Source organism: Heloderma suspectum, chromosome 1 (assembly GCF_057233095.1).
Source record: "Heloderma suspectum isolate Gila_16-S chromosome 1, 16-S_ref, whole genome shotgun sequence".
In the NCBI taxonomy this organism is placed as follows: domain Eukaryota; kingdom Metazoa; phylum Chordata; class Lepidosauria; order Squamata; family Helodermatidae; genus Heloderma; species Heloderma suspectum.
Genome location: NC_139458.1, coordinates 163,673,756 through 163,698,503, shown reverse-complemented (window position 1 = coordinate 163,698,503; position 24,748 = coordinate 163,673,756). Strand labels below are relative to the sequence as shown.

The 24,748-nt window shown below is 42.8% G+C and overlaps 1 protein-coding gene across 1 annotated transcript in view; it reads right to left on the bottom strand.

Annotated features, from left to right (window-relative positions):
• The window catches only part of THSD7B (thrombospondin type 1 domain containing 7B), a 645,752-nt gene that overhangs the window by 339,139 nt on the left and 281,865 nt on the right, over positions 1 to 24,748 (bottom strand). Inside the window, exons 6-7 of the mRNA XM_084829626.1 lie at positions 22,639 to 22,794; positions 21,762 to 21,959 (exon numbers count right to left, since the gene is read on the bottom strand). Coding sequence (XP_084685752.1) covers positions 21,762 to 21,959; positions 22,639 to 22,794 — 354 coding nt within the window. The remainder of the gene's footprint in view (positions 1 to 21,761; positions 21,960 to 22,638; positions 22,795 to 24,748) is intronic.

Genomic DNA, 24,748 nt, shown 5'->3' with positions numbered 1-24,748 from the left:
ATGTGTTTGGCCACAGCATGAAGAACTTCATCAGGAGGGCTTTAAACTGAATCCTACGGGGAAGGGAGATGTAATGTTGGGGGTAACAATGGACGTAGGTGCATGCACTGCAATGGAGAGAACAGCTGATAGCGCCCAATAATAGTCTTCAGACACATGTAGGAAGAAAGCCAGACTATGAAGCACATGGTCTTCTATGTCTATATACTCATGCCCAGAGTATGGGAAACAAACAGAATGAACTCTTAATACAAGAGGGAAATTATGACCTGATAGGTATAACTGAGACTTGGTGGGATGACTCTCATGACTGGAATACAGCAACTGAAGGATATAACTTGTTCAAAAAGAACAGGAGGAACAGAAAGGGAGGTGGGGTTGCACTGTATGTGAAAAATACATATCTCTGCACAGAAATACAGGAGGAGGAGCTTGGTAGCCCCATCGAGAGCATCTGGGTTGAAATAAATGGAGCAAAGAATAAAAGGAACCTGGTGGTCGGAGTCTACTACCGGCCACCCAACCAAGGAGAAGACGAGGATGAAACTTTTGAAAAGCAAATAGCCAATGTTTTAAGGAAGCATGATGTAGTAGTAATGGGGGACTACAATTTCCCAATATTTGTTGGGAGACAAATTCTGCAAAACATGGCCCCTCCAGGAAATTCCTGACTTGTGTGGCGGATAACTTCCTCCTACAGAAAGTAGAGGAAGGAACTAGAGGATCGGCTATCCTTGACTTGATCCTAACCAAAAGAGATGACTTAGGGGATAAAGTAGCAGTTACAGGAACTCTGGGGGAAAGCGACCATGTTGTACTTGAGTTCTTGGTTCTAAGGGAAGCAAAAGCCGAGTGTAGTCAAACGCGTACCCTGGATTTTAGGAAAGCTGATTTTCATAAACTCAGAACAATGATCAGTAAGGTCCCTTGGCAAGTGACGCTAACGAGAAAAGGAGTCCAAGATGGGTGGGAGCTTTTAAAAAAGGAAATTCTCAAGGCACGATCACAAACAATTCCAACAAGAAGAAAAGGTGGAAGACAACAGAAGTAGCCAATGTGGCTTCACAAAAAGCTTAGGGATGACCTGAAAACAAAAAAGGACACATATAGGAAATGGAAAGAAGGCCAAGTAACAAAGGAAGAGTACAGGCAGATAGCACAGAATTGCAGGGATGGCATCAGGAAGGCTAAAGCTGAGAATGAGCTGAGGTTAGCAAGGGATGCGAAAAACAACAAAAAGGCTTTCTTCAGCTACGTGCATAGTAAAAGGCAGAGGAAAGAAATGGTAGTTCAGCTATAAGGATGGCAAAACGATAACAGATGACAAAGAAAAGGCAGAGGTGCTCAATTCCTACTTTGGCTCAGTCTTCTCCCAAAAGAGGGTCTATGACCCCCCTGGCAAAGGCCAAGTACAGGCTGAAGGGGCAGGATTGCAGCTTTAGATCGATAGGCATATGGTCAAAGAACACCTCATTACTTTGAATGAGTTCATATCTCCAGGGTCAGATGAACTGCATCCTCGAGTAATAAAGGAACTGGCAGAAGAACTCTCAGAACCGCTGTCTATTCTCTTTGAGAAATCATGGAGGACGGGGGAAGTGCCAGATGACTGGAGGAGGGCTAACGTTGTCCCTATCTTCAAAAAGGGTAAAAAGGAGGAACCTGGGAACTACAGACCAGTCAGTCTGACATCAATCCCTGGGAAAATTCTGGAGCAGATGATAAAGCAATCCATCTGGAAGCACCTTGACAACAATGCCGTGATTACTCGAAGCCAACATGGATTTGTCAAAAACAAGTCCTGCCAGACAAATCTGATCTCATTTTTTGATCAAGTAACCTCCCTTGTAGACCATGGGAATGCTGTAGACATCATATACCTCGACTTCAGCAAAGCTTTCTGGCTATCAAAGATTCTGGCTACAGAATCGGACTCAAAGAGTGCTTATCAATGGGACCTTCTCAAACTGGGGAGAGGTAACGAGTGGGGTACCGCAGGGCTCAGTCCTGGGCCCAGTGCTCTTCAACATTTTTATTAATGACTTGGAGGAGGAGGTGCAGGGAATGCTGATCAAATTTGCAGATGACACAAAATTGAGCGGGATAGCTAATACTTTGGAAGACAGAAACAAAATTCAAAGTGATCTGGATAGACTGGAGCGCTGGGCAGAAAACAACAGAATGACATTTAATAGGGATAAATGCCAAGCTCTGCACCTAGGAAAAGGAAACCAAATGCACAGTTACAAGATGGGGGATATGTGGCTCAACAACACTACAAGTGAGAAGGATCTTGGAATTGTTGTAAATCACAAGTTGAATATGATCCAACAATGTGATGTGGCTGCAAAAAAGGCAAATGCTCTTTTGGGCTGCATTAATAGAAGCATAGCTTCCAAATCCTGGGAAGTACTAGTTCCCCTCTACTCAGCACTGGTTAGGCCTCATCTGGAATACTGTGTCCAGTTCTAGGCACCACACTTTAAGAAGGATGCAGACAAACTGGAGAGGATTCAGAGGAGGGCAACAAAGATGATCAGGGGACTGGAAACAAAGCCCTATGAAGAGAGACTGAAAGAACTGGGCATGTTTAGCCTTGAGAAGAGAAGACTGAGGGGAGATATGATAGCGCTCTTCAAGTACTTGAAAGGTTGCCCCAGAGAGGAAGGCCAGGATCTCTTCTTGATCATCCCAGAGTGCAGGACACGGAATAATGGGCTCAAGTTACAGGAAGCCAGATTCCGGTTGAACACCAGGAAAAACGTCCTGACTGTTAGAGCAATACAACAATGGAACCAATTCCCTAGGGAGGTGGTGGGCTCTCCCACACTGGAGGCATTCAAGACGTGGCTGGACAGCCATCTGTCAGGGATGCTCCGACTTGGTTTCCTGCATTGAGCAGGGGGTTGGACTCGATGGCCTTGTAGGCCCCTTCCAACCCTACTATTCTATGATTTTATGATTAATGTTTCAACTCTAATTTTATTCTGAATTAACAACAGGAAAGATTCTGCCAAAAGCATTCCAATTCATCTTCCTTTTGGAATGGCCTTTTTCCATCAACAATTGCAGCCTGGATGCATTCTCTGTGGCTTGGTCAGAACTTTCTTCAAATATTGTACAGTGATAAGTATATTCATTCACCCAGCAGCGAAGCAATAGGCATGACATGGTAGCAGATAACAGCTCAAAAAGGCAGGCTAAATGTTGGCATTAATTTTGCATAATATAATTCAGCAGTACTGAAATCTAAATAAATAAATGGCCAATATCCTTTCAAATTTGAAATAGGAATGTATTCACTTTCACTCGCAAGCTGTTACACTCAACGGCCTTCAGGTTTTTAGAATGTTTACTGGCTAAAATGGTTGAGAGTAACAAGAGTATTTTAGGCAAAAGGCCCGCTGAGACCACCATCACTACACCACTTACTTTCAATCTTTGATCTATTTATCCCATGCAGAAAAAAGGAGGGGGACCAAGCTGAACCCACCACCATGCCAGCCACTAACTGGGATGGACCATTCCTATGATCAACAGATATATGTGAAAGAGAAGAGTTAGTCTGATTCACCACCACCATACTTGCTACTTACTGGCATTGGCCTATCCCATCATACAATGATGAGAAAGAGTTATTGATCACTAGTCACTTATTTTGAGGCTTTCTCAGGATGATCCTTCACTTTCCCCTTTTCTTTGGATGCATAGCATGTTGCCTTGGGAGAGGCAGGGTAATTTTGGAATCACGGGCTTGGTGCAAGAGGGACTAGGAATGGTCAACTAGTGGCTGACAACAATGGAGGAAACAAGCCAAATCTCAGGCACATGTTCATCACTGCAGCTGATAAAAGCTCCATAGTATCAGAAGCACTGCTAGGGAGAGAATACAGGACGGAGGAAAGATTCCCTTTGTGTAGGCCACATCCACCATCAATAAACTTCCCAGATCCATATACCAATAGCCCTGGGGAAGACGGAAATCGCAGTCCCTAAACATCAGTGGCAGACTACTGCTAGGGAACCAGCATAGACATAAGAAGCTACACTTTCAGGTCCTACAAACCGGGAGGGAACATTACTCAGAAAGGGACATTACTCTCCCATTGTCTCCCATACACTGACAACTGTAGACAGGCTTAGTGTTTGTTTGTTTTTTTAAAAAAAAACCACATGCTGTCACTTATTTAGTTGTTTTGAACTGCCCAAAGAGCCTTGGCTGTTGGGCAGTATATAAATAATAATAATAATAATAATAATAATAATAATAATAATAATAATTTTATTTTATTTTATTTATGTATTTTATCTTCTTTTTTTAGTAAACTCCCCTAGAGGCTGTGCTGTAGGTCAGTATATACAACTTCCAAATAAATAAAATGGGGTGGGGGTAGGGAGAGAAAAGAGTGTCCGTGATACCACGGGCTGGAAGGGGAAGACTTCTGCACAACTTAGAGCTCAAGAAAATGGCCCCTTCCCCTACTGAATAAAAGCTGGCTTGCACTGAACTAAAATTGGTTGTATGAGGGCAGTTCTTGGGGACTGCCATGGACCAGTGACATCTGTTCCATCTGTGGAAGGGAACCCAGGCAAAATAGGGAAGGGAGTCCAAGCACTCCTTTCACCCTTCCCTTCCTGTGGCCTTTTCTCTTGCCACCAGGTTGAAATCTTTTTCTCTCTAGCTCCATCTCTGCTGTCCTTCTGCTGGCAGGCAAATACCTTTTTATTCAAGCAGGCCTTTGGCATGTAAGCAGGTCTGTTGGGTTGGATGCTGTTTTGATTCTGCTATTGTTGTGTTTTAATGCATTGCTTTATTATTGTTTTAATCAAGTTTTATTTATGATTGTAAGCCACCCTGAGTGTCATTTTTCTTGGGAAAAAGGCGGGGTACAATCAAATAAATAAATAAATCTGGATTCCAATCATCTTTAACTAAACGTTTGACTGGTGCTGACCAGCCCACATACAAAACAAGATTTAACACCAGTAGACTCGAAAAAGTAACTACTTACAAAAAGGTAAGACAGTTCTGTTTCTTCACAGGGACCTAATCAGGCATTCAGCAGAAGGGTGGGACTGGAAGGCTTGGATTGCATTGCTTTACAACCGTCTCTCTTAACACAGGATCAGTAAATTTCATAATTACCTGGTAGGCAATTATTGAAACGGGTACAGTTAGCCCTATCATGACATCTCCATGCTGCCTGTGATGCTTTTTTTAAAAAAGGCACAGAGCTTCTGCCAAGAAAAACTGAGGTAACCCTAAGCAAAAACAATGCAGGATGGTTACAGGGTAGTAACCAGCTCAACACAGCTAGGCGATGCAAGTGGTTCGTAGGGTTCCACTTGATTGTATAAACTTGTTGACTCTGGCCTGGGTCTTCAGTCTGAGCAACCCATTGCTCAGGTGCAACTCAGCTGTCAAACTACCTACCTGTTTCCCAGCTTGCCTTCAAATCACCAGTTCAGGCATGCACCTAGCACAAGAATGGCCCCAAAGTGTATTTAGTGTCAAATTGCTACAATGCCACAAAAGTGGCTTTTGTTTGCTTCTGATAGGCTAATAAGCCATTTAGGGGCAAGGATCCTTCTGTTTCATGGGAAATTGTTACTAATCCAGCAGTGAGCATTTAAGACAGAACTGGCTATAAATCTAAATAAATATGCTAAGCTTTTACAACCATGGATGCTTTTCATCTTCTCCCTGAGGTAGCATATATAGTTTCAAGGATGGAAACAAAACAGAACTGGAGAATCCTCTTAAAGGCCCATCTCGCCCAATACAATTACATCAATCTTACTTAAATAAATTAGCTAATGTGTAAATTCCTTTCCTCTGGTGAGTATTCTCCTAAATTAGGTTAATCAGGTCCAATTCACTGAATATCTGTAGGCGGAAGGTGCATCATTCTTTCTCCCTCAATCAATTGCCTCAGTTCTATTCCATGAGGGCAGACCATTCTTTTGTAAGACCATCCACCAGAGAAATGGATTCAACATCTTTAAGGAAAAGCATATCCTCAAAGCAACATTAGAATCTCAATACATATCCCTGAAATAACCCTTTATTACAGTTCAGCCTGTGTATACTCAGATGCATGACTGCTTAATGCAGCTAAAATAGAATTCATCGCTGAATTTGACCTTGTGAAGCAAGAGTACTTTAGAGGGATATACGGAAATGGGAAAGCATTACAAATTAAACCACACAGTTGACAATGGAATCTGGAATCAGAAAGCTGAATAATGCCCCACTATTCTTCCTTGAGATAGAAATCAGAAGGCACAAATGAAGTTCAGGTTAGCTATGCAGACACATTTGGCAGTCGGGCAAATATTAATGAAAGCTTGTGTGGATTCTCCAGGATTAGCAACTAGAAAGGGAGCTTTTCCCATTAGCTTTTAAAGGAATATAATATATGCTGCTGAGGTGGATTTGTTGACTGATTTTATCTGTTAATTTTGAACTGATGGGTTTTATGCTATTGTCAGCTGCCGCAAGCATTTTTGTGATGGAGAGGTAGGGCAGGAATATTTTCAATATATATGTGAATAATTGTTCCTGAGAAATATCTACAAATACACAGAAATACTGATTATTTTATTTCATCTTCTGCTGGAGTGAAAGGTTAAAGCAGTTTTATAGACAGTGTGTAAGGGCAAGACAGTCTAAGAGGGTAGCTTGCAAATCGTGCGCCCAGGAACCTGGAATGGATTACCATAGTGCTCAGGGAGCTTTAAAGCATGGCTTACCAATTCCATCTCAAAGAATCCCATACCTCAATACTGATTCCAAAGTAACTTTTCTTAGTCACAATTTGAAGTCTTTGGCCCCTGTTTGCCTACTCAAATCTTAAAGATACAAGTAGGAAAACAGGATGAAAATAGGAAAAGATGGAAGTCTCTAATGTCTGAAAAGTCGGATGGATTTCTGCAAACAGAACTTGCAGAGGAGCTTCGGGAAATCATAAAATCACTAACCTCAAGCATCCCTCAACTGTTTTCAGTTCCCTACCTATCTTAAAATGCAGAGCAATGAGCAACAATGGGCTTAGAAGAGGATCCTATTCTGTGGAAGATGTGAGATACCATTGGGGACTATTACATTTCCCAAGTGCATAGTATGTATAAAGTAGACACAGCATGTGCATCCACACAAAGTTAAGACATTCACTGGGTGGTATGCAAAGGTTCTGTTCCATGGACAGAAAAAGTGGAAGGGCTACTTCTGGTCCTGAAAGACCTTCTGGGTAGAATGGAACTTTTGGATCAACCCCTTTTAAAAATATTATTTATTACTGTATTTATATAGCCACCCCACAATAGAAGCTCTCTGGGCTGCTCACAAACACATTGTTGTTGTTGTTCAGTCGTTCAGTCGTGTCCGACTCTTCGTGACCCCATGGACCATAGCACGCCAGGCCTTCCTGTCCTGCGCTCTCTCCCGGAGCGTGCTCAAGTTCATATTCATTGCATCCGTGATGCTATCTAGCCATCTCATCCTCTGCCGTCCCCTTCTCCTTTTGCCTTCAGTCTTTCCCAGCATCAGGGTCTTTTCCAGAGAGTTTTCTCTTCGCATTAGGTGGCCAAAATATTGGAGCTTCAGCTTCATTATCTGTCCTTCCAATGAGCACTCAGGGTTGATTTCCTTTAGGATGGACTGATTTTACCTCCTTGCAGTCCAGGGGACTCGTAAGAGTCTTCTCCAGCACCACAGTTCGAAAGCATCAATTCTTCGGCGCTCAGCCTTCCTTATAGTCCAGCTCTCACAGCCATACATTACTACTGGGAAAACCATAGCTTTGATTAGACGGACCTCTGTCGGCAAAGTGATGTCTCTGCTTCTTACTATGCTGTCTAGGTTGGCCATAGCTTTCCTCCCAAGGAGCAAGCGTCTTTTAATTTCATGGCTACAGTCACCATCTGCGGTGATCTTGGAGCCCAAGAAAGTAAAATCTGTCACTGCTTCCATTTCTTCCCCTTCTATATGCCAGGAAGTGATAGGGCCAGATGACATGATCTTAGTTTTTTTAATGTTGAGTTTCAAACCAGCTTTTGCACTCTCCTCTTTCACCCTCAACAAGAGGCTCTTTAGATCCTCTTTGCTTTCTGCCATTAGGGTGGTATCGTCTGCATATCGGAGGTTGTTGATAATTCTCCCGGCAATCTTAATTCCGACCTCTGATTCATCCAACCCGGCATTTCTCATTATGTACTCTGCATATAAGTTAAATAAGCAGGGTGACAATATGCAGCCTTGTCGTACTCCTTTCCCAATTTTGAAACAATCGGTTGTTCCATGTCTGGTTCTTACTGTTGCTTCTTGACCCTCGTACAGGTTTCTCAGGAGACAGGTAAGGTGGTCTGGTACTCCCATCACTTGAAGAATTTGCCACAGTTTGTTGTGATCCACACAATCAAAGGCTTTAGCGTAGTCAATGAAGCAGAAATAGACGTTTTTCTGGAATTCTCTTGCTTTCTCCATGATGCAGCGAATGTTGGCGATTTGATCTCTAGTTCCTCTGCCTCTTCAAAACCCAGCTTGTACTTCCGGTAGTTCTCGGTTCGCCTACTGCTGAAGCCTAGCTTGTAGGATTTTGAGCATCACCTTGCTGGCATGTGAAATGAGCGCAATTGTGCGGTAGTTTGAACACTCTTTGGCATTGCCCTTCTTTGGACTTGGAATGTAAACTGACCTTTTCCAGTCTTGTGGCCACTGTTGAGTGTTCCAGATTTGTTGGCATATTGAATGCAGCACTTTAACAGCATCATCTTTTAGCATTTTAAATAGCTCGGCTGGAATACTGTCATCTCCGCTAGCTTTGTTGTTACTAATGCTTCCTAAGGCCCACTTGACTTCACTCTCTAGGATGTCCGGCTCAAGTTCAGTGACCGCACTATCATGGCTATCAGGGACATTCAGATCTTTCCTGTATAGTTCTTCTGTGTATTCTTGCCACCTCTTCTTAATCTCATCTGCTTCTGTTAGGTCCCTGCCTTCTTTGTCCTTTATCATGCCCGTCTTTGCACAAAACGTTCCCTTGAGATCTCCAATTTTCTTGAAGAGATCTCTAGTCTTTCCCATTCTGTTGTTTTCCTCGATTTCTTTGCATTGTTCATTTAAGAAGGCCTTCTTGTCTCTCCTTGCTATTCTCTGGAACTCTGCATTCAGTTGGGTATATCTTCCCCTTTCTCCCTTGCTTTTCACTTCCCTTCTTTCGTGAGCTACTTGTAAAGCCTCATCAGACAGCCACTTGGCTTTCTTGCATTTCTTTTTCTTTGGGATGGATTTCGTTGCTGCCTCCTGAACAATGTTACGGACCTCCGTCCATAGTTCCTCAGGCACTCTGTCTATCAGGTCTAATCCCTGAAATCTATTCCTCACCTCCACTGTATATTCATCAGGGATATGATTTAGGTCATACCTGAACGGTTTAGTGGTTTTCCCTACGTTCTTCAATTTAAGCTGAAATTTTGCAAGAAGCAGCTCATGATCTGAGCCACAGTCAGCTCCAGGTCTTGTTTTTACTGACTGTATGGAGCTTCTCCATCTTTGGCTGCAAAGGACATAATCAATCTGATTTCGATATTGACCATCTGGTGACGTCCATGTGTAGAGTCGCCTCTTGTGCTGTTGGAAAAGAGTGTTTGCTATGATCAGCATGTTCTCTTGGCAAAACTCTATTATCTTTTGTCCTGCTTCATTTTGTACAACAAGGCCATGCCTGCCTGTTATCCCAGTGATTTCTTGACTTCCTACTTTAGCATTCCAATCCCCTATGATGAAGAGGACATCTTTTTTTGGTGTTAGTTCTAGAAGGTGTTGTAGGTCTTCATAGAACCGATCAACCTCAGCTTCTTCGGCCTCAGTGGTTGGGGCATAGACTTGAATTACTGTGATGTTGAATGGTTTGCCTTGGATTCGTACTGAGATCATTCTATCATTTTTAAGATTGTACCCCAGTACTGCTTTTCCCACCCTTTTGTTGACTATGAGTGCTACTCCATTTCTTCTAAGGGATTCTTGCCCACAATAGTAGATATGATGGTCACCTGAATTAAATTCGCCCATGCCTGTCCATTTTAGTTCGCTGATTCCCAAGATGTCGATGTTCAATCTTGTCATCTCATGTTTGACCACCTCCAGCTTACCTTGATTCATTGATCTGACATTCCAGGTTCCTAAACAATATTGTTCTTTACAGCATCGGATTTTCTTTTCACCACCAGACACATCCACAGCTGAGTGTCCTTTCGGCTTTGGCCCAGCCGCTTCACTCTTTCTGGCGCTACTTGGAAATACCCTCTGCTCTTCCCCAGTAGCATATTGGACACCTTCCGACCTGAGGGGCTCATCTTCCGGCGTCATCTCTTTTAGCCTTGTGATACATTCCATGGGGTTTTCTTGGCAAGAATACTGGAGTGGGTTGCTATTTCCTTCTCCAGTGGACCACATTTTGTCAGAACTCTCTGCCACGACCTGTCCGTCTTGGGTAGCCCTGCACGGCATAGCTTATGGCTTCACTGAGTTACGCAAGCCCCTTCGCCACAACAAGGCAGTGATCCATGAAGGGGTCACAAACACATACAACATTCAAATACAGTATTAAAACTGTCTGTTTCCCGCCTCCCAGCTGAGCAGAGCAGAGCAAGCTGCTTCAGCTGGTCCAGGGACTACAGAAGCAGGCAAGCTCCCAGAGAGCGAGCGAACAGAGCGAGCGAACAGGGGGAGCAAACAGGAGTTGGCCAGGGGAGTTGCAGGGGAGGTCAAGGAGGAGGCCCCTAACATTTTTTTAAATTATTTTTATTTTTTATTTTAACTAACTTTTTTCCATTTATTTGTCTTGTAACACACACTTTCACACCAGTGGGACTCTGCTTTTAACCTCTACTGAGTAGAGGAGCAGGCACAGGCTAGTCTAGAACAATCACAAAGCTAGACACAAAAAGGGAAAAGAGGCTATGGAAGGACAAGACTCTCCAGTGGTGGTGACCTGCAAGGTGTGTGCAATGTTTGTTTTCTTGCCTGAGAACAACATGGCCTACACCTGCAACAAGTGCAAGTTGATCACGCTGCTGGAAGAAAAAGTAAGTGGACTGGAGCGGCGACTGTCGACCCTCCGGGGAATAAGAGAACACGAAGAGTTCTTGGACAGAATGGGGGAAATACAGCAGCAAAGGGCAGACCAGAAGCTTGAAGAGCAACAGCAAGATGAGGCAGTGGGAAATGCTGAGGTGAAGAAAAATGGAATAGAGGATACTCCTTGGAAAAGGGTGACAGTTAGGAGAAGAAGAACTAGACGCCACTCTGCACCAGTGGAAGCAGTGGAGCTGTGGAACCAATTCCAGGTACTTGCGGATGACACTGGAGGACAGCCTGCAGAGGAAGAATCACAGGGGAACCTGCATGAGAGTGAGCAAGAGGGTAAAGGTCAGTCAAACAGAGGCGATGAAACCCAGGCCTACAAGAAGAAGAAGAGAAGAGTGATAGTAGTGGGAGACTCCTTGCTGCGTGGGATCGAGACCCAAGTATGTCGCGAAGACCCATGGACTTGCCAGGTATGTTGTCTCCCGGGAGGACAGATTAGAGACGTGACTGAAAGGTTGCCTGCACTCATAAAGCCCACTGACAGGTATCCCTTTCTTCTCATCCATGTGGGAACAAATGATACCGCCAAGCGGAGCTATGAAGAGATCACGTCAGACTTTGAAGCTTTGGGAAGGAAACTCAAGAACTTTGGGGCCCAGATAATTTTCTCATCCATCCTTCCTGTAGTTAGAAGAGGGATAGAAAGGGAACAAAAAATACTCTGGGTGAATGACTGGCTATGAAGGTGGTGCCGACGAGAGAGATTTGGATTCTGGGACCACGGGCTATACTTCCTGGAAGATGGGCTGTTGGCTAGGGATGGGTTGCACCTCACAAAGGATGGGAAGAATGTGTTTGGCCACAGCATGAAGAACTTCATCAGGAGGGCTTTAAACTGAATCCTACGGGGAAGGGAGATGTAAAGTCGGGGGTAACAGTGCACCTAGGCGCATGCACTGCAATGGAGAGAACAGCTCTTATAGCGCCCAATAATAGTCTTCAGACACATGTAGGAAGAAAGCCAGACTATGAAGCACATGGTCTTCTATGTCTATATACTCATGCCCAAAGTATGGGAAACAAACAGAACGAACCTGAACTCTTAATACAAGAGGGAAATTATGACCTGATAGGTATAACTGAGACTTGGTGGGATGACTCTCATGACTGGAATACAGCAATTGAAGGATATAACTTGTTCAAAAAGAACAGGAGGAACAGAAAGGGAGGTGGGGTTGCACTGTATGTGAAAAATACATATCTCTGCAAAGAAATACAGGAGGAGGAGCTTGGTAGCCCCATCGAGAGCATCTGGGTTGAAATAAATGGAGCAAAGAATAAAAGGAACCTGGTGGTCGGAGTCTACTACCGGCCACCCAATTAAGGAGAAGACAAGGATGAAACTTTTGAAAAGCAAATAGCCAATGTTTTAAGGAAGCATGATATAGTAGTAATGGGGGACTACAATTTCCCCGATATTTGTTGGGAGACAAATTCTGCAAAACATGGCCCCTCCAGGAAATTCCTGACTTGTGTGGCAGATAACTTCCTCCTACAGAAAGTAGAGGAAGGAACTAGAGGATCGGCTATCCTTGACTTGATCCTAACCAACAGAGATGACTTAGTGGATAAAGTAGCAGTTACAGGAACTCTGGGGGAAAGCGACCATGTTGTACTTGAGTTCTTGGTTCTAAGGGAAGCAAAAGCTGAGTGTAGTCAAACGCATACCCTGGATTTTAGGAAAGCTGATTTTCATAAACTCAGAACAATGATCAGTAAGGTCCCATGGCAAGCGATGCTAGCGAGAAAAGGAGTCCAAGATGGGTGGGAGCTTTTAAAAAAGGAAATTCTCAAGGCACAATCACAAGCAATTCCAACAAGAAGAAAAGGTGGAATACAACAGAAGAAGCCAATGTGGCTTCACAAAAAGCTTAGGGATGACCTGAAAACAAAAAAGGACACATATAGGAAGTGGAAAGAAGGCCAAGTAACAAAGGAAGAGTACAGGCAGATAGCACAGAATTGCAGGGATGGCGTCAGGAAGGCTAAAGCTGAGAACGAGCTGAGGTTAGCAAGGGATGCTAAAAGCAACAAAAAGGCTTTCTTCAGCTACGTGCATAGTAAAAGGCGGAGAAAAGAAATGGTGGTTCAGCTATTAAATAAGGATGGAAAAATGATAACAGATGACAAAGAAAAGGCAGAGGTGCTCAATTCCTACTTTGGCTCAGTCTTCTCCCAAAAGAGGGTCTATGACCCCCCTGGCAAAGGCCAAGTACAGACTGAAGGGGCAGGATTGCAGCCTGAGATCGACAGGCATATGGTCAAGGAACACCTCATTACTTTGAATGAGTTCAAATCTCCAGGGCCAGATGAACTGCATCCTAGAGTCATAAAGGAACTGGCAGAAGAACTCTCAGAACCGCTGTCTATTCTCTTTGAGAAATCATGGAGGACGGGGGAAGTGCCAGATGACTGGAGGAGGGCTAACGTTGTCCCTATCTTCAAAAAGGGCAAAAAGGAGGAACCTGAGAACTACAGACCAGTCAGTCTGACATCAATCCCTGGGAAAATTCTGGAGCAGATGATAAAGCAATCCATCTGGAAGCACCTTGACAACAATGCTGTGATTACTCGAAGCCAACATGGATTTGTCAAAAACAAGTCCTGCCAGACAAATCTGATCTCATTTTTTGATCAAGTCACCTCCCTTGTAGACTGTGGGAATGCTGTAGACATCATATACCTCGACTTCAGCAAAGCTTTCGACAAAGTGCCCCATGATATCCTGATGAGCAAACTAGCTCAAAGTGGGCTAGATGAAACAACGGTCCGGTGGATCCACAGTTGGCTACAGAATCGGACTCAAAGAGTGCTTATCAATGGGACCTTCTCAAACTGGGGAGAGGTAACGAGTGGGGTACCGCAGGGCTCAGTCCTGGGCCCAGTGCTCTTCAACATTTTTATTAATGACTTGGAGGAGGAGGTGCAGGGAATGCTGATCAAATTTGCAGATGACACAAAATTGGGAGGGATAGCTAATACTTTGGAAGACAGAAACAAAATTCAAAGTGATCTGGGTAGACTGGAGCACTGGGCAGAAAACAACAGAATGGCATTTAATAGGGACAAATGCCAAGTTCTGCACCTAGGAAAAAGTAACCAAATGCACAGTTACAAGATGGGGGATACGTGGCTCAACCACACTACAAGCGAGAAGGATCTTGGAATTGTTGTCGATCACAAGCTGAATATGATCCAACAATGTGATGTGGCTGCAAAAAAAGCAAATGCTATTTTGGGCTGCATTCATAGAAGCATCGCTTCCAAATCCTGGGAAGTACTAGTTCCCCTCTACTCAGCACTGGTTAGGCCTCATCTGGAGTACTGTGTCCAGTTCTGGGCACCACACTTTAAGAAGGATGCAGACAAACTGGAGAGGGTTCAGAGGAGGGCAACAAAGATGATCAGGGGACTGGAAACAAAGCCCTATGAAGAGAGACTGAAAGAACTGGGCATGTTTAGCCTTGAGAAGAGAAGACTGAGTGGAGATATGATAGCACTCTTCAAGTACTTGAAAGGTTGTCACAGAGAGGAAGGCCAGGATCTCTTCTTGATCATCCCAGAGTGCAGGACACGGAATAATGGGCTCAAGTTACAGGAAGCCAGATTCCGGCTGAACATCAGGAAAAACGTCCTGACTGTTAGAGCAATACGACAATGGAAACAATTACCTGGGGAGGTGGTGGGCTCTCCCACACTGGAGGCCTTCAAGAGGAGGCTGGACAGCCATTTGTCAGGGATGCTCTGACTTGGATTCCTGCATTGAGCAGGGGGTTGGACTCGGTGGCCTTATGGGCCCCTTCCAACCCTACTATTCTATGATTCTATGATTCTAAAACAAATGTTAAAAATAACAGAAACTAAAAACACAGAATTTTTAATTAAGGGCTCTGGTTAAAAATACATATTTTATTAAAAGGCCTGGGTGAATAAAACGGTCTTCACCTCATGCCAAAACGATGATAAAGATGGTGCCAGCTGAGCCTCTTTGGTGAGGTTGTTCCACAACCAAAAAGGCCCTCTCCTTAGTGATCACTTGCCTCATCATATCTGGCAGGGGCACTTGGAGTAGGACTTCTGAAGAGATCTTAAGGTTTGTGTACGTACTTTATTTCTAAGGACAAGTGAATACAGGCATAGTTCATCTCTTAAGTGCATAGATGCTCAACTTAACGTTCACAGATTAATAACCACCAAGAGAACTCTCATAGCAAGTGAGTTCTGCTCAAACCCTGTTCAGTGGAGGCTCTTCACATATTTGGCTGACAATCATCAAGTTCTGAGCAATCAAGTGATAAAAAACATGCACGTGTGGACCATCCTTTACTTTCTCTAAACAAGGTATCTTGGATCTCAGACTCTGGCCCACCTGGGGTCCCAATCTGACCCCTTGGGATTTCTCAGATGGCCACCCCCCCTGCCACCTCTGTCCCCTGAACTGATTATTTAGTAGTTTCCAGGCTTTTGTGTGGATTCTCTCCCCCCCCTTTTTTTTTAAAGCCTGAAATGCCTCTCCTAAGGCTTAGTTACTGGAAGTAAGAGTAACTAAAATATTCTGGCATTTTGCCCCCATCTTGTTTCTCCTTTGGCCCCGTCCACCACTATAATGCAATCACTGAAGAGCTTCTCCAAAACTGAATTTGGCTGTTGGGCTGAAATAGATTTGATGCCCCTACTCTAGGCCATAGAGAGACTCTCTAGCTCTTTTGGAAAGTGGGATGTTTGTGAGATAAATCAGATTATTTTCCCCTCCTGATCATTGGGAAGTCCTTCTACTCTGCAATTCATAACTCTCTCCTCTCCTGTCCCATGCCCCTTGTGATGTATCCCAAACTAGAATAGATACATGGATTAATTCTTCAGGGAATGAAAATAGATTCCTAAATAATTGCCATTGGTAGATGTGAAGTATGAGAGAGAGAGAGAGAGAGAGAGAGCATACAAAAGAACCAAGTAGAGCATCCATAGATGTCCCTTCTTAAATACAGTTGTTTGCGGAATACTACATTCATCAAGGAATAAGGGAGTTGTTTTCCAGCAGAGTATAGTTCAGTTATTTTACTCAGCAAGTGTGGACATAGTTTGGCAAGTCTACACATAGTTTGCAATGCTGAATATGTATGCACTTGTAGCATTTGATGGAGTTATTGGGCAATTGCCACTACAAGGACTATACAAGGACTCACTTTGGGATCCTATAGCACACTCTGCATAAGCAGCAAAATTATCACAATATGCATTGTGAATTCTTTCCATATTTGGATAGGGCAGGCAGGGGAAACAAATGCTCAGTAGTCACAACAGCATTAAGGAAAATGTCCAATGAAATCCAAAAAGGACTTCCACATAATATTTTGTACAAAAGAAGAATGGCTTCAATCAGGCTCTTACTTCAGCCAGACATCCAGGATTTCTTACCTAATATCAAAATCAACTATGAGTCTCTAAAAAAAAAAAAGCCTACCAGAATCATCCATCATTTGGAACATGAATTAGAACCCAAGCTCAGAAGCACATAGTGAAATAACTGTTTTGAGGGCAGACATGTCAGAAGAATGTTGACGAGTCTGTCTGTTTCCATAAAGTTTGACTATTTCACAACAGAATACAACGACGAGGGATAAGCTTGGCAATCTGATCCACATGCAGTGCCAGGTGGTGGGTCGGCAGGCCACACGCATACACACACACATGCATACATACATACAGGATGGGATTACTCTCAGGATGGGGTCACCAGGGAAGAGGAAAGCTAAAGCCTTTTCACTCCCCAGCAATCCTGATTTGGATTACGGATTTACTGCTGCTATACAGTGATTCTGGCTGCATTGGGTGACTCTGCTGGGGAATAGAGTGCATGGGTATGACCTTCTCTGCATGCTCCATTCAACTGGGTTCCTGACAGCTTGCCAAACAGCTGTTCAACCTCTCACACCCTCTCACACCCTCTTTGCCAGTACAATCATGCCACCTAAGAATGGGCAGGGCACCTTGGGTAGCCATGGTGGGCCATAGATTCAGCCTCTAAGGCTTGATGGCTGAGCATCCTTGGAGTAAAGGAAGAACAGCATATCTGATAGGGAAAATACACATTGTTGGTTGTTGGCATCAAGCTCATGACGTTGAGAAAGCTTATTTTGGGGGGGACACACCCCTTTTCCTTCCAACAGCGCTTCATCAATGTGCACAAGGTGAATACTCAATACAGTTATACTGCACATATCCTCATTCATCCATGAATCTTACTAGGTGATCTTGGGCCAGTTACTATCTCTCAGCCTAACCTACCTCACATGGTTGGTGCGAGGATAAGATGTGGGGAGCACTATGTACACTGCCTTGGAGGGAAAGACAAGATATAAATGTAATTAATAATTAATATTAATTAATAAATATATAACTACAAGAAACGTTCAGTCTTCCATAAATTAGGGAACCTTAATATTAATTATTTAGGTCTTCAATGTTTACAACAGGAAATATTTTCATAGGAACCAAGATATATAAGAAATTATGAAAGCCTAACTATAACATTCATTCATTCATTTATTTGATTTATACCCTGCCTTCCTACCAAAAAATGGCACTCAGTGGCACTCAGAATCCACTGCGGATTATTATTTAGTTTGTGTGACCCTCCTCCAATAGGCCCCTTTAAAGTCCTTGCTAGAAATAAAGATGACTAATTTCAAACCAGCTCATTTAAATATGGACGGACGGACAGACAGACGGACAGACAGATATCACATTCCATAAATATAGCCTAGCACAGAAAAGTACTGAGGTACATTGGACCCCACAAAGTTAACAGAAGAGGAAGCAAAACAGATACAAAAAATGTCTAGGGGCCTGTTTCCACCAGTGATATACTCCGAGCCGGCTGCATGTAGAGGTCGTTAGGGATACATGACGTCATAGCCATCCAGCAGCCAGCATGGAGCTTATCAGGGGAAACCTGGATTTCCTAAGACTGCTTAAAGTCTGATTCTTTTCCTCAAGTCGGGTTCTCCCCAGTATAGTTGCTGTGTGTCCCAATCCCCGCATTAACCTCAGGCATGCTAGCCCTGCTCAGGGCTGTGCCTTTCACCGTGACGCCAGTCAAGGGGTGTTTCCTGTGTTTCCCAGCACAAACCAAGTAGTGTCTACTCAGAAGTAACACCCATTGTGCTCAATGAGGCTTGTCTCCCAAATGCGCACATAGGAAGTAAGTACTGCGCGCGCACACACACACACACACCCCCCGTTACAGCAATCAAACACAGCAAGGCTTTAGGAAGCTTGGGACTCCTTTTGAGGCTTGTCTGCCAAATGCGCACATAGGAAGTAAGTACTTCCCCCCTCCTCCGTTACAGCGATCAAGTACAGCAAGACTTTAGGAAGCTTTGTGCTCCATTTCAGGCTTGTCTGCGCACATAGGAAGTAAGTACTTCCCCCCAAAGCACAGCAAGGCTTTAGGAAGCTTGAGGCTCTGTTTGAGGCTTGTCTGCCAAATTCGTTACAGATATCCTGTGGGTTAAAATGGGGGCTGGTTTCCATCTTTGTGTTCTCCCCCACCCTTTCCTAGCACAAGCTACTCGGAAGTAGCTCCCACTGTGCTCAGTGAGACTGGTCCTGAAATGCAGGTGCATCTGGACTTTCAGGGGAAAGGAGAAACAGGGGGAGAGGGGGGGAGCCTCTCTAATTGGCTGGGTAGCCCCTTCCAGTCAGATGATGCTCACTTCAACCCCCAACCCTACCAAGAAGTATGTTCTGTGAAGCGATTTTTACTGCTGTGGAGAACCTGCGCATGGAGCCCTGCTCGCAGCAAAGCCAATTCCTTTTTAAAAATCCAGTACTCCTCCATTAGCTTCTCCTTCCATTGTCATGGAAACACGGCCTAGGTAAAATACTGGGCTCATAGTAAATAATGATTAACTTAAAACACGTCTACTTAAGTCCCATTGATTCCAATGGGTCTACTACTCTAAGTATGACTAAATCTGGAACCAACTAATTAGAAGATAAGAAATTATTATTGCAAATTTGCACTATGAGAATATTAACTCATGTGTCAAGATAAAGCCAACTTGGGAGTTAATTTTGCTCCTAGGGTAAAATGTATGCCCGGGTTCCAGTGGATCCAGGCTTTGTATAGGGGTTTTTTTGTTTGTTTTTTGTGTGTGGGGGGGTTGTACCCTAGAAATGTACAGAATACGTACAATAGTAAAATCTGCTCCAGTGCTTTTGCAATGATGGAACCACATAAAAGTTAAATTTATGATACAGGGAAAATGCTAAGGTTTTTCCTACTCTATTTTGAGAAGTTGCTGGGCAAAGAGTGGACCTCAGGTAGCTTAGGCATTTGGTAGTTTCATTTCCACAATCATTTCAACAGGGGAAAGTTAGACTTCTGATAGCTTAGTAAGTTAAATGTATTTTTTTAATTGGAAAGGGAGGCCAGAGATGAAACACCACAGGGCAACTGACCCCATGCTTAGTATGAAGTCATTCAGGTTTCCTAGAAAAGTTTTACAAATACTTCAAACAGCTGCTGGGGTCCACAGCAATCTCTGATTTAACTAGTTAGTTAATCAAATTGTAAAGCCAGTAAGACCAGTGGTATGGCTATAGCTGGACTATCAGGTGGAGGTCTAGGGCTCCGCAGTGCTGAGAGCCCCCAAACCAGTCTCCCCTCTGGATCTCCAGTGCTTCCTTCTGGTGCTCCTCTTGCTCTTCTCCTCATGCTCGGCACTCTACTTGCTCTCCTCTTTCTCCCCACAGCCAGCAGCACCCGTTCTTTCTCTTTCTTTCTTTCTTTCTTTCTCTTTCTTTCTTTCTTTCTTTCTTTCTTTCTCTTTCTTTCTTTCTTTCTTTCTTTCTTCCCTTAAACTTTTAGAACAATTCAGGCATGCTACAGAGGCGAAGCTGCAGTCCGCCCAGATAGTTGATTCCTCCAAAGAGCCTCTAGAAGGCCACATGGGCCCAGAGGCATGTTGGGGAAATCAACATGCTGGGCATGATGTGTCTAAACTCTTCTAAAAGTTAAAGGGAGAGAGTTTTCTCTAGAAATAATTATGGAAACAGTCTGGTTTGGATCAACCTAGCTCCAGGGGAAATAGTGGAAAACCTTCAAATAAGCTCTATTGAACACAGTGGGACTTTCTTCTGTAAATATGCATAGGATCTAATTATATCACTTATAATACAATCCTATACATTTCTGCTCAGATGGAAGTCCCATTAATTTCAATGGGGCTTACTTACTCCCAGATAAGTGGATATAGGATTGCAGCCTCTGGGGTGGTGGGGTGGGAAGTAATACACATGACTATTTGAAAGGGGTCCCTCACAGAACCATTAAGTCCAGAGTCTAAAATGATCTAGCTGTACCACTGATGAGACCAGTGCTCCAAAGGTTTAAAATGGGGCTGAAAACCCTGATATGATCAACAGCTGGGGAAAGGAGAAGGACAGGATAGAGACATACTACATATTTCACATAGTAATTGATAATTAACCTCACTTGTTTCTTCCCAGCAACTTTTCAACACCATGTCACTGAAGGCACTTCTGTGTTTCAGACAGGAGATTAAATTGGCAGGTTCTAAAATTATGGCACTCTTCTATATGATTAAAGGCTGGAGAATTGTGCCCTTCTGTAATACAATCCTGGGATCTGACAACATTGACCTCATCAAAAATGATGAAGCATTTGGATGCATTTCAAACTGCAGGTAGGAAAAAAAATCAGCCGCTGCTTGTTTGCAAACTTCATATAAAAATGTGTGCATATTCATTATTAACAAGATGTAAACTAAACACATTCTAGATCTGAAATGCTGCAAAGTAAATATCACGTTACTCAGCACAATGTTTTCATTTACATAGCATCAGAATCTTGTTACATAAATCAGCAGTGACAAGCAACAGTGCATTCCTTGAGTACACTTTTTAAAAAGGTGTTATAATGAGGGGAGAAAATGGGTGACCCAGAGAGTTGTGTAAATATTTTAAGTGTGAAGTTTACAGGAATGCAAAAGGGCAAATTCTGTCATTCATTTTAGACAGAACTATTTATGTAAAAGAGTTTTACTCTACCTTGCCACCAACTGGTTTCCAAGCCAGGGGCACTATCCAACTGGGGCCTTCTGCATGTGGCCAGCCCCGCCGGGCCAGGTCCACACGCGGCCCCTACCACTTGTGTGACATGATATAGTGCTTTCAGCGGCAATCCCCAAAATGAATGGAAACACTTGTTTTTGGAAGGGGCAGGGCTCTGGCATGTCTCTTCTTCCATTCTAAGGTAGGACCCAGACTTGACAATTTCACTTTGGGGCCTAACTCACAGTTATGCGGCAGTTAAGAGTTTCTTATACTGCGGCACTTAGGGTTTCATAGGATTCCACAAAGACGGTGGAATGGCATGTTATAAGAAGTGACTGGCAGCAATCAGTATTTAAGATAACAAATCACTTAAGACCAAAAGCCAGAGCATAATAAAGTCATAAACTTTAGAGAAATTTTTATCCAAGACTGGAGGCTGTGCATCATGAAATTCTGCATAATAGATAGTTATTATAAAATCTCTTTGAATATGTATGCATTTAAATGAGATACAATTTGTTCCACATACCCTTGTAGTTCTTGCACTGAGCATGAAGCACACGATTTCCTTGCCCACATATTCCATTATAAGGTAAACAGACTCCTTCTGAAATAATCCAGTCATAACACACTGGATATTCACATGGAATTGATTCTATCAAGTGCGGACAATTGCCAGAAGTATCCATGTGTTCCACAATAATATGTCTATGCCTCAATTTGAAACCTACAGTGGGGAAAACGAAGCAATTTATAAAGTCTTATCTAATAAGGAAAGAAATAAGACACATAAGACTATTGCATAACTTTCAAATTATGGTCTGTCCTAAGGATGAATAAATGGAGTATTTATAGCGATGGGGAAAAAATCCTCAAACATTTGCCACTCATTTGTCTTCAGCTAGGCAGTTCTGCTATGTTTTGCATGGCCCTATGTCTTTAAAATCAAATTGGTTAAAAAAAGAAACCATTCCAGATTTGCCAAGTTACATCATGCATAATGTTAAACCATGTTTTGGCATTCTATGAAGGAAGCTTGGCTCATGCACACCATCCTATGTAAAGGACCATACATTCCAGAGCTAGATTTATTAATAATACCATATAGGTTTATTAATAATAGAAGAATACATTTTGTATATTTTTGAATTCAGATTACACATTTGTAGACATGTTGTCTGTCCATATCAGTAAGTAATGGGGGATGAGTAGTCATCCGCTACCCACAGGACTGACAGATCTTTAAATAGGCAGAAATAATTCAGTTAATATAAAGCAACGTTTCATAAAGGAACTACAGGTTTTTTTAATGGCTTTGACTCAGGTTTGATCAGCTGCCATTTCAAAATACAGCAAGTCGCTCTTACATCCATCCCCACACATTTAGAAAATAGGTTTGAATGCACCTTTTCGCCCGTGAATTTCTTGGCAGTTTTCATGAATGCAAGGGCCCCAGGCCAACCATGAAGAAACCAGGCACTCAGGAGGGCACGGAATACTGCACAGTTCAGAAGCTGAGGGAGCAGGATCAAGACACAGCTTTTTTTCAACAGGTCTATTCACTTGAGAAAAAAGAGAAAATGCACACAAAGAGAGAAAATGATTATACCTGAAAATGAACATATAGCACATTCAAATAGTAAAGAATTCTGGAATGTGGTACAGATGTATTCTCCCAGGAACAATCAAAACTATTTCAGAATTCAAGCTCACAACTGAGTAATAACCACAATAAATGGTGTTCCTGATGAGCATTACATCTGAGCGTTATCTATTTAAATTAATAAATTACAATATCCCTTGATTTCGTCAGGGATCATAGTACATTCTAAACTGAAAAACAGCTATTGAACTATGGGAAGACCTTACTACATCTCTAATCTATCAATCTAGCCAGCAAAACTCCTTCTCCTTACCTTCAGAGCCCTTCATGGCCTGATACATCCCTGCCCAGGATCTTTGTTCCTCCACCTCCACCACCCTCAGCTGTCCGGAAGTCTCCTATTTCCACCCTTTCTCCATGCTGTGTGATGCCACCTCTCTGGCATCCTTCAAATCCCTCCTCAAAATTCAACTTTTCTAATGCTCTAATGCACTTTAGGCTGTACAAAAGCCAACACACACAGAACTGAAACAATTGCATATTCCTTCAGCGTGCACCCTGTCTCCACTTCTCCAACCTTCCTGTGTTTATTTTATTATTTGTTTGTTACATTTATATCCCACCTTTTCATCCAAGGAGCCCAAGGCATACACATTATCCTCCTCCTCTCCATTTTATCCTCACAACAACCCTGTAGGATTGGTTAGGCTGAGAGTCAGTGACTGGCCCAAAGTCACCCAGTAAGCTTCATGGCCAAGTGGGGACTAGAACCTGGATCTCCCAAGTCCCAGCCCAACACTCTATACCACACTGGCTTTCTAGTTGTTGTTTCTCCTGTGTTGATGGTACTAGATAAATGAATGAATGATTATTGAGTTGAACTTTATTCTTATAAGCCCTGGCAAAAAAAAAAAAAAATAGTTGCTCTATGGGCAGGAGAGGAAGATGGTCTTGAGTAAATCATTCGCTGCTGGGCCCATACCATATCTTACAGTGTTGCAAACAGTACCCCAACCTCAGGAACAGCTTTTCAGGTGTGCAAGACTGCACTAGATATGGAGAAATCAGTGAAAGACATCTTGCCTTTAAGTCAAAAGCTGACTTACTTTTTCAGTGCTACTGTTTCAGTACTACTGACAAAAAATATTATATACAGACAAAGTAACAAAACCCCCATGCAATCAGACAGACCCTGGATCCCTGAGGGATGTGACCAACCACGATAAGAATCAATACTATTATAAAATAAAATAAAGCAAGTGGCAAAACAGGAATAAATGTATGTCCTTCGATTTCTATCAAAGGTTTCAGTTTCCGCCTTCGTCAGTGATGGTTCACTATCACTGAGGAAGGTGGAAGCTAAAACATTTGATAGAAATTAGTGTATACATTTGTTCCTGTTTTGCCAATTGCTTTATTTTGTGCGTGTGTGTAATTTTTCTGGTAAATATCAGGCAACTTAAAAATTAGATTCCTTTGTCTGCATTCTTACACAGCTCTACTCATAGAATCATAGAATAGTAGGGTTGGAAGGGGCCTACAAGGCCATCGAGTCCAACCGATGTACTCAGGTTTTATCTTATGTTAACATAAGCAGGATCTGTAATGTTTTGATTCAACATGTTTGTGTGCTCAAAATTCCAACACACAATAATGCACAGGATTCACATGGGGCAAGCAGAAATGCAGAAATGTCAAGAATGAACGAAACACATAAACATCTTGGTTCTCAGTCACTTGTCGGATATAACTCCATAATTAAATGGCAATTACTCACATTTAATTCAAAACCAATTTGAAGTTCTATTAAGATTTTTTTTAAGCTGCTTATTTTTCAAAAACAATATTGCCTTTGACATAATCATTTAGGGACTATACCAAGTTGGCAGAAATCCAATTCACCTTACTTCTAA